General features: G+C 39.3%; 1 protein-coding gene across 3 annotated transcripts; it reads left to right on the top strand.

Moving 5' to 3' along the window:
* The first annotated feature begins 1563 nt into the window (after window positions 1–1563).
* Window positions 1564–15229, top strand: LOC149164340 (uncharacterized). 3 transcript variants are annotated; one of them, XM_089432060.1, is made up of 5 exons: window positions 1564–1734; window positions 13854–13885; window positions 14152–14248; window positions 14349–14526; window positions 14692–15229. In XM_089432060.1, the coding sequence occupies exons 3-4, from the start codon at window positions 14166–14168 to the stop codon at window positions 14476–14478; spliced, it is 213 nt and encodes a 70-aa protein (XP_089288186.1). In that variant the 5' UTR covers window positions 1564–1734; window positions 13854–13885; window positions 14152–14165; the 3' UTR covers window positions 14479–14526; window positions 14692–15229. The 3 variants fall into 3 exon arrangements, with proteins under 3 accessions (XP_089288186.1, XP_089288185.1, XP_089288184.1); XM_089432059.1 differs by lacking the exon at window positions 13854–13885 and having other exon boundaries at window positions 1566–1734; XM_089432058.1 differs by lacking the exon at window positions 13854–13885 and having other exon boundaries at window positions 1570–1734; window positions 14141–14248.
* The last annotated feature ends 220 nt before the right edge of the window (window positions 15230–15449 follow it).

The following is a 15449-nucleotide window of genomic DNA, read 5'->3' as shown; positions in this document are numbered from 1 at the left end:
GCATGCAGTGCAAATTACCATTAGTTGCCAACTGTCCAGACTAAGCAAACTGGAATGAGGGTGGACAACGTTGACTCATCATGATTTTTAGTGCTAAAATGATGTCACCCGATTCGAAAGACTAAATATGATAGTTATAAAAACACATGTTCCTCAATTTTCTTTACATTCTCTTTCCCCACTTTAAAAATATGTTAATTATCATTGATGAAAGTGTCTCAAAATATCTAGACCCTTACCAAATCAAAATTTTGTTAGTTTTTGGTAGCATCGGAAGTGTTATAGCCTTGAAAATTGGTGGAGAGGCTAAGACACATGAGTTATAAAGAACCAAGAAATCGTTTGGTGAAATTCCACCTGGATTGTGTTTTATTAAAATAATTATTATTTTTAATGGAGTTCCTAAGTCTATACTTAGGGAAATTAAAATATTAAAGGGTATTAATCAAAATATGAGTGAGAATAATCTAGAAGGCAGATCAAGTCATATTTTAATCTTAGTCGTTGATTATAGACTTAATCTCAGCCGTTAAAAACGCAACAAGAAAATTATAAAATGGAGGCTTTGGGTTCATTTGGAAACACATACAAAGAGATTGAGGAAATTGATTTTATGACGTGAAAAGTTCTCAGTAGGAAAATCGATTGGGGAGATCTCGCAGCTGAGGGGTAGAGAAAATCTGGGAGAAGGACATTCCAGAGAATAATGACAGAGAGGCGACGAGAGCTTGCAGAGAGGCATCACAATAGTCGGGAGAGCTGATGCATAAAAGTGCCTGTCATTCAGAATCCAGAATTGCTGGAACATCCGAAACTGCCGGGAAAGCTGACATATAGGGCAGAAGCCGAAACTGCCAGGAATTACCGGAATTGTCGGAATAGCCGAGAAGGCTGACGCAGAGGGCAGAAACCAGAATTGCCAGGAATAATCAGAACTGCCAAGAAAACTAACACAGAGGGTAGAAGAGGTGACGCAAAAATAGTCGGGGTTAGCTAGTATTGTGCTAGATTAGCTGAAATTCTGTAGGGTGAAGTGAGGTAAAACTCACTTAGATTTTCTGCCAGTATTTTCTCTATAAATGATTGCTAGATGAGCATCCTAGATTTGTATTCAAATATTTCTCCTGCATTATAATAAAACCCTCAAAGCTGCTGCACCGATTCCCGCATTGGGTTTTTCCAGAGCCTATTGTGTCCAAAAATAAGTGTGTCCTATGTATCTTATTCTTTGCTTTGTATTTTGTTTCATGAGATCCAATATTTAATTAGTGTAAGTTGCGGAAATAATTTGCTTCCATATTTAAAATTACTTAAAAAAATAACTTAATGAATATAATTTAAAATAAAAAACCAAACAAGTAAGGAATTTTCACAAAATTCTTACTAATACTTACAAACTATCCATACTCCATTTTTATATAAAACTATTTAAAAAAACACATATATATTTCTAGACAAAATATTTCCAACCTCAAATTAATTACCATGTACTCCCACCAATCTGCCCTTTGAAAACAACCCAAGTATACACCAATCTAGCAATTGAAAAACAACCCAACCAAGTTTATGGCTCGTAATTCCTCTTCAAAGTAAACTTTTCATTAACCCCCATTCGAGGGTTTGTTTTTTAAGACAAAAATATAGACAGCGAACCAGCCATTCACGAGTACTTAACAAGGATAATCGCGACAGCGGCTCGACTTTGAAGAGGGTTTCTGTTCTCCTTTTTCGAAGGTAATGCATCTTGATTTAGGAAATTCAAATTTGTGCTTTCTATCCGAATCAGAGGTTTCATCATTATATAATTCTGTGGGTATATGTACTTGTTTGATTATCTAGTTCATTTTAGGGATTTCTGGAAGCGTTTTGAGCCCTAGTAGAGCACCACAGGCTGTCCCCTGATTGTCATTTGATCATCTTTATCGTGGTATTTTTGCATGTTCCTTTTGCAATAATAAATGGCAGCAGTATGCTCAAAACTTTGCCTGCTCCATTTGCTTGGAATCCTCCAAATCGATATTTCCACTATCAAACCGAATATATATATATATCCTGCTGCATGAAACCCAGTGGTTGAGTGGTTTTCTCAATTGCAGGTCAAGGGTTATTGAATGGTGATCTAGGTGGGGGTTTTTGAGTGATACACAGAACCTCTGGGCCCTTTCTAGACTGGGTGAGCATTTGGAGTAACTAGTGAATTACAACTGCAATTGTTAGGGTTCAAGAGAAATAAATATAACAATGAAGAAACACACATTCAAACCATGTACACCATGATTGTTTGGAAAACTCCAATTGGGGAAGAAACCAACCAACAAGATCTATTATTGTCCTTGGCTAAAACACAGCCAAGCCGGCCAACAACCTGAGCTTTCACTGCTCAACCATGGCTACCTACATTGGAGAAAACACAAGCCTTTTAAGGGCTTCAACTACATGTAATACCATGAGTCACCAATACTAGGTGCCCAAAACTACAACTGTTGACATAACCTCAACTCCACCATAGAGTCAAGTTTATCTAACAATAGTGTTATGTCTTTGTTGTGTATGACTATGCAGTGAAAGGATACATGTTGTGGGATCCTACATTGCGGAAAATAGTCATTAGTCGAGATGTAACATTTGATGAATCTTCTCTTTTAAAATCAAATGTTGAAAAACTTAAACAGGAACAGGTATCACCAAATCAACGAGTTCAGTTGGAGGCTAGACCTTTCGGTGACAGTCAAAAGGAAGGAGAGGCTTCTGGAGAAAAAGGTGTTGAAGACACAAAGGAAGCTGTTGAAGCTTCTGAACTAGTTCAAGTTTCTGAACCAGTTCAGCAACCAGTCGCTCTAAGAAGGTCTACAAGGGAAAGAAAAACTCCCAAAAGGTATGAAGATTCTGCTTCATCTTTTGCTTTGATTACTAAAGACGGGGAACCTTCTTGTTATCAGGAAGCAGTACATGATACAGATAGCGAAAAATGGAAAACGGCTATGGAAGAAGAAATGGATTCCTTAGCCAAGAACAATACCTGGGATCTTGTAGAGCTTCTTGAAGGGAGAAGTGTTGTTGGATGCAAGTGGGTCTTCAAACTGAAACGGAAAGTTGATGGAAGTATCGAAAGGTATAAGGTGAGACTGGTAGCAAAAGGGTATTCTCAGGTTGAAGGTATAGACTTTCATGAGATTTTTTCTCCAGTTGTAAAACTTGTTTCTATTCGTACTGTGTTGGCACTAACTGCGTTACTTAATCTTGAGTTAGAACAGTTAGATGTTAAAACAACTTTTCTACATGGTGATTTGAATGAAGAGATATATATGGAACAACCAGAAGGTTTTGTACAAGGTCGCAGTAGAAGATTAGTTTGCAAACTCAGGGAATCATTGTATGGTCTGAGGCATTCTCCTAGACAATGGTACAAGAAGTTTGATTCCTTCATGGTGAGCCAGAACTTTATAAGAAGTGAGTATGATCATTGTGTATACTTCAAAAGTTTCAATGGCATATTCATTATCTTAGCTTTGCATGTTGACGATATGCTTATTGCAAGCAAAATCATGAAAGAGATCAACAGGTTAAAGGCTCAGCTCTCTAGGACGTTTGATATGAAGGATCTTGGAGTAGCAAAACATATCTTGGGCATGGAGATACACAGAGACAGGAAAAATGGTAAGCTTTGGTTATCACAGCAGAAGTATGTGGAGAAAGTACTTGAAAAGTTTTTTATGAACAATGTGAAACCTGTTAATGTTCCACTAGCTTCCCATTTTAAGCTTTCTTCGGTTTTGAGTCCTAGAACTGATGAAGAAAAGCAGTGTATGTCTGATGTACCATATGCAAATGATGTAGGCAGCCATGGTCTTTTCTCCAGCAACCATCTTCCTCTACAGCGGCAGGCAGGCTCATGCACAGCAATGGCCTCACGCGGTTCTGGTATTCTTGCAAGTGGTCTTCACACAGGTCTGGCAGCATGCAGGGCAGAGGATCTTCTCCAGCACGCACTTCAACGGACACCCTCCATTCCTCACGCAGAGAATACACGCACAAGCAGAGGGTTTGAGGCTCTGGTCTTCACCGTTCCAGACTAGCACGCAACAAACTACGCTTCACGCCTTTCATGCAGACAACGGATTTCTTTGGTTACACAACAGCAACACTAGACTCACGCCACGCAGCACCAACAATAGCTTTCTTGCTCCTTACGCAGAGACAACAGCGGCTTCTTGGCCTTCACGCAGAGAAAACAACAACCTTCACGCAGGCAAAAGCAGGGGCTCATGTAGAGATAGGCAGCGTACTCTTAAAATGCAGATGGCCTCCTCGCCTCCCCACGCAGATGGCTCCCTTTTTTTTCCCACATAGAGTAGAGCTTCAGGATTGTGGGAAAAACTAGAAAAACTCTATATGACAAAGTCATTAACCAATAGAATTTATTTGAAAAGATAGTTGTACAGTCTTTGAATGAAAGAAGGTTCAAAAGTTGTAGAACATTTGAATGTTTTTAATACACTCATATGTCAATTAACATATATGTAAGTTAAAATTCAGGAAGAAGATAAAGCCATAACCTTGTTGTGTTCTCCGCCCGAATCATGGGATCACTTCGTAACTTCAATCAGCGTGAGCACTGCTGATTTTTTGAAGTTTGAATCAGTTGTGGGAGCTCTCCTGTCTGAAGAAGTACGAAGGAAATCTAGTACTGAAACAACTGCATCAAAAGCCATGGTAGCTAGAGGATGCTCAAAGGAAAGAGGAGAAAAACCAAGGGGGTCTTCTAGATCTAAATCGAAGGGAAAGAAGTGTAAGGCAAAATGATGGTAATAGAGCTCTGGTTGGCAAGGGCCTTGGATAGCTGTTCGAAATGTTCCCATCGACGAAGTGGTGGCGCTGGTTGAAGCAATAGCTCGTTGCACAAACCAACAATGTCCGTTGAGTGATGGTTTGATGAGGAGCATGAAGAAAATGAAGTCTCGAGCCTTTGCCAAGCCCTGGGAATATTTTTTGGAAATTTAAATTAAATTTTGAAATTTTAAATTAGATTAAGTTGAGTTAGTCTGCATGTGCTTGAAGGAGAGGTTCACTGCCCTGCGCCATTGCTGTGTGGAGAAGCCCATTTTGCCTGCGTGAATTGCCTACGTGAAGGCAAGGAGGAGACGCTGGTGAAAGTTTGAAGCAGAGGTTCACTGCCCTGCGTGAACTGCCTGCGTGAAGGAGAGGAGCGTGAAGACCAAAGCCGCGTGCTATCTGCTGCGTGTATTCTCTGCAGTCCCGTGAAGACCAGAGCCGCGTGCCACCTGCGTGTATACTCTGAGGTCCGGTTTGGTTTGTAAATCGTGAAGAGTGGAGGCTGGAGAAAAACCTTCTGCACGGCGTGAAGAGGAGGCACCGGCCTATGTAAAGAGAAAGGAGGACGCAGGAACCTACATACTCTGCATCCAGAATTGGAGTGGAGCGAGGAGGCACCGGCGTGGAGAGAGGAATCTTTGCATGCATCGAGGAGCCTTGACATCTGCGTCAAGGAGGGCACCACTACTGCGTACCCACCAAAGGCGCATTGGAGAATGCTGCCCTGCGTGTGAAGTGTTGCCCCTGAGGGTGAAACCCCTCCATCGTTGACCACGATGCTACTATCGAAGAGAAAGGAGGACGTAGAGGATTACCAGAAAGCCTGTCTGAGTCGAAAACCTGCCTGATCTACTGAAGCCGAGAGATCAAAACAAAAGAACAGAGCATTGTTTTCATAAAATCAAGAAAGTGGGGTAATTTTTTTTTTTTCACAGATAAATTTGTTGAAGGGCTTTTATGGTTAAAGAAAAATTTCTATTAACTGAAATTTTAAATAAAAATTCAGTTACAAGAGAAGGGTTAAATAGTGGGATAGGAGTCTTACAGGGTGAAATGCATGGTTAAACTTGCAGTAGTTCAAGTTGTGTGTGGGTCAAGATAGCAACAAAATAAAAATAAAATGGAAATTTTCATGTAAATGGGTATATGACTGTAAGACCTGGTAAGGCATGCGTACCCTAGTAAATCACTGGTAAAGTCTGAATGTCCACTTGGGTGATATGGGGATGCATGTGGTGGTATGATGAAACATGCTGAACTAGGACAGCTTGTGAGATTATCAAATACCCTAACATTGATTGGGTAGGGCCTAGAGGTGAGTGGTGGCTGGCTCACTTGGCAGATTTGGCTAGATTTGGCCAAGGAAAACCCAAAGTCAAGTTTAAAGGGGGGATTGTTAGATAAACTTGACCCAATGGTGGAGTTGAGGTTATGTCAACAGTTATGGTTAACAGTTGTAGTTTTGGGCACCTAGTATTGGTGACTCATGGTATTACATGTAGTTGAAGCCCTTAAAAGGCTTGTGTATTCTCCAATGTAGGCAGCCATGGTCTTTTCTCCAGCAACCGTCTTCCTCTACAGTGGCAGGCAGGCTCACGCACAACAATGGCCTCATGTGATTCTGGTATTCTTGCAAGTGGTCTTCACGCAGGTCTGGCAACTTATTTTCCTTGTACGCAGATTGTTTTTCTTGCACGCAGAGGTTTTCCTTGCACGCAGACTGTTTTTCTTGCACGCAGACTGTTTTTCTTGCACGCAGAGGTCAGAGTCCTCCCAGCGTATTTTTTCTTGCAGACAGAGGTGTTCTAGACTCCTCACGCAGACAACGGATTTCTCTGGTCACGCAGCAGCAGCACCAGACTCACGCTACGCAGCACCAACATCATTGCACGCAGAGGTGTTCTAGACTCCTCACGCAGACAACGGATTTCTCTGATCACGCAGCAGCAACATCAGACTCATGCCACGTAGCACCAACAACAGCTTCCTTGCTCCTTACGCAAAGACAACAACGGCTTCCTGGCCTTCACGCAGGCAAAGGCAGGGACTCATGCAGAGATAGGCAACGTACCCCTCAAATGCAAATGGCGTCCTCGCTTCCTCACGCAAATGGCTCCCTTTTTTTTTCCACAGAGAGATTGCTCACTCAAACTCAACTAACTTGCCGTTGAAGTGCGTGCCAGAGAAGACCCTCTGCCCTACGTGCTGCCAAACCTGCGTGAAGACCACTTGCAAGAATACCAGAACTGCGTGAGGGCATTGCTGTGCGTGAGCCTGCCTGCCACTGTAGAGGAAGACGGTTCCTGGAGAAAAGACCATGGCTGCCTACATTGGAGAATACACAAACCTTTTAAGGGCTTCAACTACATGTAATACCATGAGTCACCAATACTAGGTGCCCAAAACTACAACTGTTAACCATAACTGTTGACATAACCTCAACTCCACCATAGGGTCAAGTTTATCTAGCAGCAATAAGTGCAGAAATCGTTTCAACCTTCATGATTTTTGGTGTTTTGGTTACACAGCCAAAATATTTAACTGATGAAGAGAGATCTTTGTCCAAACTGGGACGTAAATAGCATCTCATATTTTCTGCACTTAACAATTTTTAAGTTGCATCCGTTTGGTGCCACAACCTTGGCCTTGAACTGTTTGAGAAATGTGCATCATTGAGGCCTGATGCAACAATTTCAATGGAGCATCATTGATGTCTGAGGGCAACAACTTCAATGGTGCATCATGGACGCCCGAAGGCAGCAACTTCATTTTTACCCTTGTCTGCTGAGGCAACAACTTCATTTTTACCCTTTTCTGCCGAAAGTTTCATAAACCGCCCTTTTGGGATGTCATATGAATTGACATCCTAGAGTAGACAACACCAATCCTTAGACCTACCAACATCTCCTTGTGATGCAACAAATAAAAACTCTTCCAATTTCTCTTTTCCTTTACTATCAGCAACTGTGTTTGAGTATTTCCTATAGTTTTAGGTAAAGGAATCCTGCACAATCCAGAGTCTTATGCTTTGGTCTGCCACATCTGAAGCAAACTAGTTTCAACCAATGTTGTGAAAATCGTGAGCGGGATTAAATCGGCGCGGGGAACAAATCGGAAAAAATCGGAATTATCGGGGAAAATTTGGAAAAAATCGGGAAAAAATCGTTTGGTACAAAAATATTCATTTTTTCATTTTTTTTTAATATCAAACCATCTACAACATAAATAAATACATTGACAAATAAATATGATAAAAAAACTAATATATAAGATGTTTAATATCATTTCTAGTGCTAAAATCACACATAACATTGAATCATGTCCTGAATAGTAAGTCTTGACTCCTGAGTCCCAACTCAGCCTCAAAATATCAACAAAAAATTATGATAATGTATCTCATCATGTCATAATGTCATATACAATAAAATGAAAGTCTAATCCTATTGATTTCCTCTGCCCCTCTTGCGAGAAAATGCCACAGCTTTCCCTTTCCCTCTAGAGATGTAGATGTTGGTGCCTGTGCTGGTGGAGATGGCAGTAGAGTCTAATGTGCTCTAGAAGCTGAAGAACTAGAAGTAGGAGCTATAGGAGGTAGACCACGTCCTCTACTGGTGGCAGGGGTAGCCCGGGCAGGTGGTGTCACCTGGAAACATTACAATCTCCCAATCCTGAAATCCTGAAAAACTGATAAGTCTGCTGGATTTTAAATGAAATCTAAAATTCTACTTTCTCCATATGAAATCCAATGAGGCTGGAACCACTCTCAAACATTCTGAGTCATTTCATGGTAATGTTAAAAATTTAAGTAAAAGGATGAAAATGAAGATTAAGGAGAATGTCACTTTTACTTGAAAAATTTAACATTACCATGAATAGCATATCCATACTAGGGCCTAGACTTGATCATTAAGCTGCCCCACTCAAAAATTATTTGTTTCTTTCAAAAAAAAATTGCATGAAAAAACCCAAAAAAACGTTATAAAATTATGCTGTCGGGACCCCCGACGATTTTTTCTATTTTATCGCGATTTTTTCAATAAAAATCGGCAAAAAAAATCCGGCGATTTTTTCGTTTAACTATCGCAATTTTATCAACAGAGGGAAAAAATCTCGATTTTCACAACACTTTCAACTTTCTTCTTACTAGAGGGGAATGACTCACCATTCCTATTTGTTTCTTCTTTTCCAGCTAAATGTTTGAGGTTAATGTCTTCTTTCCCTCACCTCCTCTACCTGTTGGGCTTATCTGCTTTTATCTTGCTTTTGTAGGGCTTTTGCACTCCTGCTTTGTGACGAAGCTGATGTACTTAGCAGTCCCATCGACCTATTTGTAGCAGTGTTGTTAAAAGCGCGCTTTTTTCCCTAAGTCGATTTAATCGCGCTTTTTATGGGAAAAAAGCGCCTAAAATTTTTTTGCCGCTTTTTTCGCAAAAAAGCTCGGGGGCGCGGGGCAGCGAGTTTTATAATGAAAATTTGGATTTTTTTTGGTCATTTTATAATGAAAATTTGGATTTTTTTTTGGTCATTAGACTTTCATTTTATTGTATATGACATTATGACATGATGAGATACATTATTATATTTTTTGTTGATATTTTGAGGCTGAGCTGGGACTCATGAGTCAGGACTTACTATTCAGGACATGATTCAATGTTATGTGTGATTTTAGCGCTAGAAATGATATTAAACATCTTATATATTAGTTTTTTTATCATATTTATGTGTCAATGTATTTATTTTATGTTGTAGATGGTTTAGATATTAAAAAAATTGAAAAAAAATGAAAAAAAATGAATATTTTTGTACCAAACGCTTTTTTCCCGCTTTTTTCCCGCTTTTTCCGATTTTTTCCGTTTTATTCCCGGCGCCGATTTAATCCCGCTCGCGCTTTTAACAACATTGATTTGTAGTCATTTGTTGAACATTAATAAAGTTATTGTATCTTATCTTATCTACCTCTAGATTTTAACTGAAATGCATTTTTCCATTGGAATCAGCTTCATATATCTTACCATGCTACCCCTTTTGCATGAGATGCCTGGACAGTTTTTCAAATGAACAATCATTGGAAACAAGAGCTGATGTTTCAACATTCTAAGAGGATTTTGGCAGACCAGTTAAAAGAATAAGAGATAAGTCCATCCTCAACCTGCATACTAACATTGGCCAATCGATCCATGGTGTCATTCAAGACACATCGGTTGATCTCTCATGGAAGCATCTTCCGGCAAATTCAGTGCATATAGTTTATTGTTTAAATTTTAAAATTCAACTTGTCTTGATCAAGACTTGATAAAAAGGTTGATCTCCCATGGTAGCACTTTCCAACAAACACAATGCATACAATTTATTATTTAAAATTCAAAATTCTTGTCTTGATGGAGACTGGATATAAACACTGCACCTTTGTCCAAACCTCACCTACTTCTTCTGCATCTTATACTTGTGGGATTGCATCATGTTACCTCCGTGACCTGCACACAAAGATATTCATAATCCCAAAACCAAGGGATACCCTAGAGGCAGTGAGGAATGTTTTCCATTGTCACCACGACAATTCTTCCTCTCACTTTTGGCCATCTCTCCTCAGACACATGAGGGGAAATCATAGAAAATGTGTTTATGATATTCTTTAGGATTGAATGGATGGTGGATTGCCAAGACCAGTGCCTCTCCAGTGGGTGATGGAGCCAGGATCAACCATCAAGAGGGTTGAAATTGTATGGAAGAAGGCACAACGAGGCTGTTATAAACATGCTCTAACCAAACACATGGATCTACTTCAATATGCAGAAAATTAAAGTAGGGCTCTCCCAAAGAGGCTTCTTACAATCGGCAAAAATTAATCAAGTGATAGTGTGAAACCATGAATAATTAAAGGACAATCGTACATGAAACCATGAATGAAGTAGACAAGAGTAGGAAGCCTTTTTTATAGAATGAATAATTAACAATACATCAATCTTCAAGTGTGAATTCACCCAAAGATCAAGGGGGCCTTAAAACATACCATGCTTAACTTTCAACCTTAGATAGGGCAGCTCTCAAAATAGAGTGAACAGACCTAACTGAGATATTACAGCAGCAAATGTTCTTTAATAAACACAGTGATTACAACATAAAGAAGGGAGGGTTTCACCTCAACCCTAGCATCTTCTTGTTGGAGCAAAACTGCCCCTCTACAAAGATTATTCCAGCAGATCTGTATGAGTAATTTCTAGCCATCAAATTTGCCCTAGAAAACAAAAGAAATATGAAGAACCTCACATTGAAATGCACCTTAACTTCTTCCTCCCAAAAACATTTTCAGCTAATCTTTGAGGGGATCTCCCACACTTCCAACAATGCCTTTTGCAAATTAGTCTTTTGTCTTTTTATACCTTTTTCCATCCCAAATTTGGGCTTCATCCATCTAGGGTTTTAAGGAGTGAAGACAATATTTTAATATATCGAAAGTCCTCCGCTACCTAGGATGCACCTCCCTGGGCTTTTGTTATGCACTTTAGAGCCTTCCTTAGCCCTTGTGCATCACACTTCTATAGCTCATGAAACCTAGCGCTTTTCTTCTAGAATGTAAATGATATTCCATTATGTCTTTCTTTAGCTTATAGGTCCAAGTTTGGCTTGGGACATCTTTTCTCCACTTGCCACTTGTCATCTTGCTAGTTTTTTCAGTATGGATTTGTCCTTTGTTTAGTGGCTTGGAATGTGTCGACCATGCCACATGGTGCTTCTTCATGCAATAAACTTTCCTCCAAATATGTAGAATGTGCTTTGAACCAAGTTAACAAGTGGCCTCCCCCCAAAATATCAGTAAAAGTTGGAAAACATTGGCAAACATTGGCTAGGCCAAAAAGTCATGATTTCACGATTTTTTCATGATAAAATCAGATGTTTGCAACACTGCTTCAAAGTGGCAGCATTGAGCCTCCAGAGGGTCTTCTGCAACGTAATCTTCTAGAAGTAACCTTCAAGCAAAGGAACACGGGCTTCATAGTGACAACTGAGCTCCAAAACCCCCTCATGGTAGGTCTTCATTTATCTTTCTGAATTGGGCATGCAAGCCCCATACATCCGCAACATCATCCAACAAGGGTTTTCAAACTAGAACACTCTGCTCAAAATTGTGATCAAAGCCCTCCAAGAAATAGAAATGTCATCCATGTATACAGCAAGGGGCTCCAAAAAGCCATGTCTAAGCACTGAAGGCTTCAAATAAAAGAATGTTCCACTAACACACACACACACACACATTGACCTGACTTGCTCCAAACCCCTTTTTTAAGTGTGCTGGGGATTCCACAGATGATTTTCTCTGCAATTTCCTCAGTTCGGTGGTGTTCGTTTAGGTGTTCTCTTAAAATCTGCTTTGAAAGGGTCAACAGGTTACTTCCCTGTATGGGACTTAGGCTTCAAAGCTTCAAATCTGCTGGAGAACACTGCTGGAAGGAAAATTTATTTGCTGCTGGTGTAATCCTCTTAACATTGACTGTTTAAAGGGTCAACAAACTGGTCCATTTATACCTTTTTAACGCTCCCCTTTACCATTTGTCAAGGAGTTTGCAAATCATTCTGGAAATACCTTTACTACAGGACCAGAAACAAATGTGTAAGGAGTATAACACATTTACTCTATGAGTAAGTGCCTTATAATAGAAATGATCCCCAATATGGGTGCAGGAATCTGCTGAAGACGATTTTCAAGTATCCTGAGGTGCCCAAACAGTATGTCAAATTAATAAAAGGCTGCTTGGTACAGGCTTTATTTTTATCTATTTTGTCGAGGTACAGTGCTGCAGACTGCAATAATCTTTGTGTCAGGAGCCATAACCGCTACTTGTGCCTTAGATCTAAAAAGAGGATAAGCTTGGGCCATGGGCACAACGTAAAGCAGATCTGGAAAATGTGCTGAGGTGACTGCTGGATGAATTTACTCATGATGAAACCACATCCCTACATGATAGAGTCTTCAGGATGTCTTACAAATGCATCCCATAAATCCATCTTTCTCCTTTATGACAGTAGAGTCATCGTACCATCTTGCCATCACCAAGTAGGTGCCATATCACACACAGTATTGGATAACAGTACCCAACAAAGTGGTGGGTAACAAGACCTTTTCAGATTATTTATTTTTATATTTCTTATAATTTGACCTCTTTTTTCAGTGTTCTTTAAAGAACAGGTTGACTTCCCCCCTATCCGGATGTCCCTCATTTGATCATGGGTGTCCCCAAAATTGGAGGTGGGGGGTGGAGACATCCCATGCATCGTGGGGGTTGCCTTGTCCCCATTTGGGCATGCATACCTGAGATGGGGACATCCCTGTTTGGGGGTACCAATTCATAGGGCATGCATCCCCTTGCAACACTGATTATGTAATCCCCTGACTACAAAGATTATGAAGTTCTGAATATGCAAGAGAAAGACAGAAATGGCATGAAATTGGCTGCATCCATCCTTAAGTGATAATATGCTTCATCAAAATAACCTTTTAATATCTCAGGGATTTTCATACAGAGGACGTCAAACTTTAGTCATATGTTTGCTACATGTATGTTCGAATTTACATTTTGAGTTTTTCTCTGAAGTCTCATTTCTGACATTCCAACAATTAGAAGATTTCCTGTTTTGTATGGCAAGGTTAATGATACAAATGCACATATTTGTAGTTCTAAAAAGCTTTTCTCTTTTCCCTTTAACATTTGTTCTTATTCTTATCGTGTAAACTGTGCAGCCAAGGCACATTTTGCTGTGGTACACCTTATTGCTTACTGAATTTATTTCAATAACAGTCCTATACTATAATTAGTTGTAAGGAAATTTGTGTGTTAAATTTTTGCCTTAGTCTAGACTCTAAAGAACTGTATTTGGTGAGTTTAGGATGAAAATGACAACAAATTAGGAAATATTGATGTTGAGGGCCATTACATTAGAATCCCATTCTTTTCTGTCTTTATGATATTGCTTGGCTGTGTACTTGAAGGAGAGTACTATATTTGTTTGTGGTTGCCTTTCAGGGGAGCAGTAAAGGATGTTTACTTTTCATAAGGTATTAATTAGGCATCATCAGCTCGTAAATTTTAATCCTAGGAAGTCCCTTGTAATTAATGGGAATTAGCTTTGCTGCATGAAAAATTGTCAGAACTTGCTAGTGGAAGATACTACACTGATGCAAACATTTTATTCTCTTTTAAGAAACTGAAACCTTATCTCATATTTTCAGGGATGTTAATCATATGACATGCTTTATAAATTGTTTTAAAGATTTTCTAACTTTGGCAGAATGGAAATTAATAACTCTCAGGTTCTAATCAGATTGTCAAGAACAGATGCCGCAGCTTAGGAATGTGTTGCTGGCCACAGGACTGGGTGCCTTTGCTGCTGCTGGTTTGGCTTTTCCATTCATATTGGCGTATGATATCAATCTTTTTCAAACATTAACAGTTCTCCGTGTTTAGGTTAAGGTTGTCTATTGTATATATGCAGATTAGTTATGACATAAAATAATGCAGGTTTTCAAGAAACAATCCCGTAATTGATCCCAGTAAGCCCTTATCACCGCAAGCAACCTTTAGAGGGCCTTACATAAACACAGGATCACGAGATATTGGTCCTGACCCTGGTCATCATGTTCCTAAGTAGTTCTGTTTCAAGGATATGGTGCCGTGTGCAGCAGAATATCTAATAAAGGTTTGTGTTTTGACTCATAACTTTGTGCATCTCATAAGGGGATACTGTAATGTAAACTGGTTTTTATATAATGTTTTATTAATTGAAATTACCCTTTTAAGGCTAATCCCATCCAACATTTATGCATATTGAGTTATGTAATCAGAAACTTTTGATTGATTACAGATTGGCAATTCAATTTGTGCAAATTGCACAACCCTATGAGTGGCAGCTATTGGTAACATCTAAAGGCTTGTTTGTTTACGTGTATTTGTGCCTCTGCATTTGACGATTTCTCTGTGCAAATGATTCTTCTGTTGATGAACCAGTACTTGATGCTTAGACTGAGGGGTATACTGATTATAAATTCTCTGAATTCCTTCTGTCTTAACTCTTTGCATGTGGTTGGATGGATCCGAGTGCATTAATTCCCAGATTGGCTGCATATTCAAGGGCATTATCCATTAATTCATTTCGTTAGATGGGACTTGGAGAGATGAAGCCCAAGATTGTTACTACCTCCACCAAGGTTTTTATCTCATGAATGATAGTATTTGTTCTGTGTTTGTACGAGATCTCGTTTTAAGTATGTATTGCCTTTGATGGATTATGAATAAAACAATTCTGTTCTATTTTGAAGTTTTTGGCTATTTTGTTAATTGTAAGAAATCATGATTATTTGAAAGGCAATATTATAAAAGCTGATAAAAGCTTATTTATCATACCATGATTGGGAGGATGTTTTTTCTCCTATTGTAACGTTCTTTGATTGCCCATTTTCTATGTACAAACATGTTATTGTAGCTGCATGTGTTATTTATTTCTTGCTATTGATGTGAATAACTGTTTATGATATTCGAAATTCATAACATTGAATAAGTGATTTGTTTGAGGGAGGTCACATGAAATAATAATTAACGCATTCCTCTTACCATCCTTCTCTC

This window comes from Pinus tabuliformis, chromosome 5_1 (genome assembly GCF_031772625.1).
Source record: "Pinus tabuliformis cultivar Carrire ecotype Pingquan chromosome 5_1, CPIR1, whole genome shotgun sequence".
Classification (NCBI taxonomy): domain Eukaryota; kingdom Viridiplantae; phylum Streptophyta; class Pinopsida; order Pinales; family Pinaceae; genus Pinus; species Pinus tabuliformis.
Note: the sequence above shows the minus strand (reverse complement) of the source record. Positions and strands in the feature narration are given on the sequence as shown.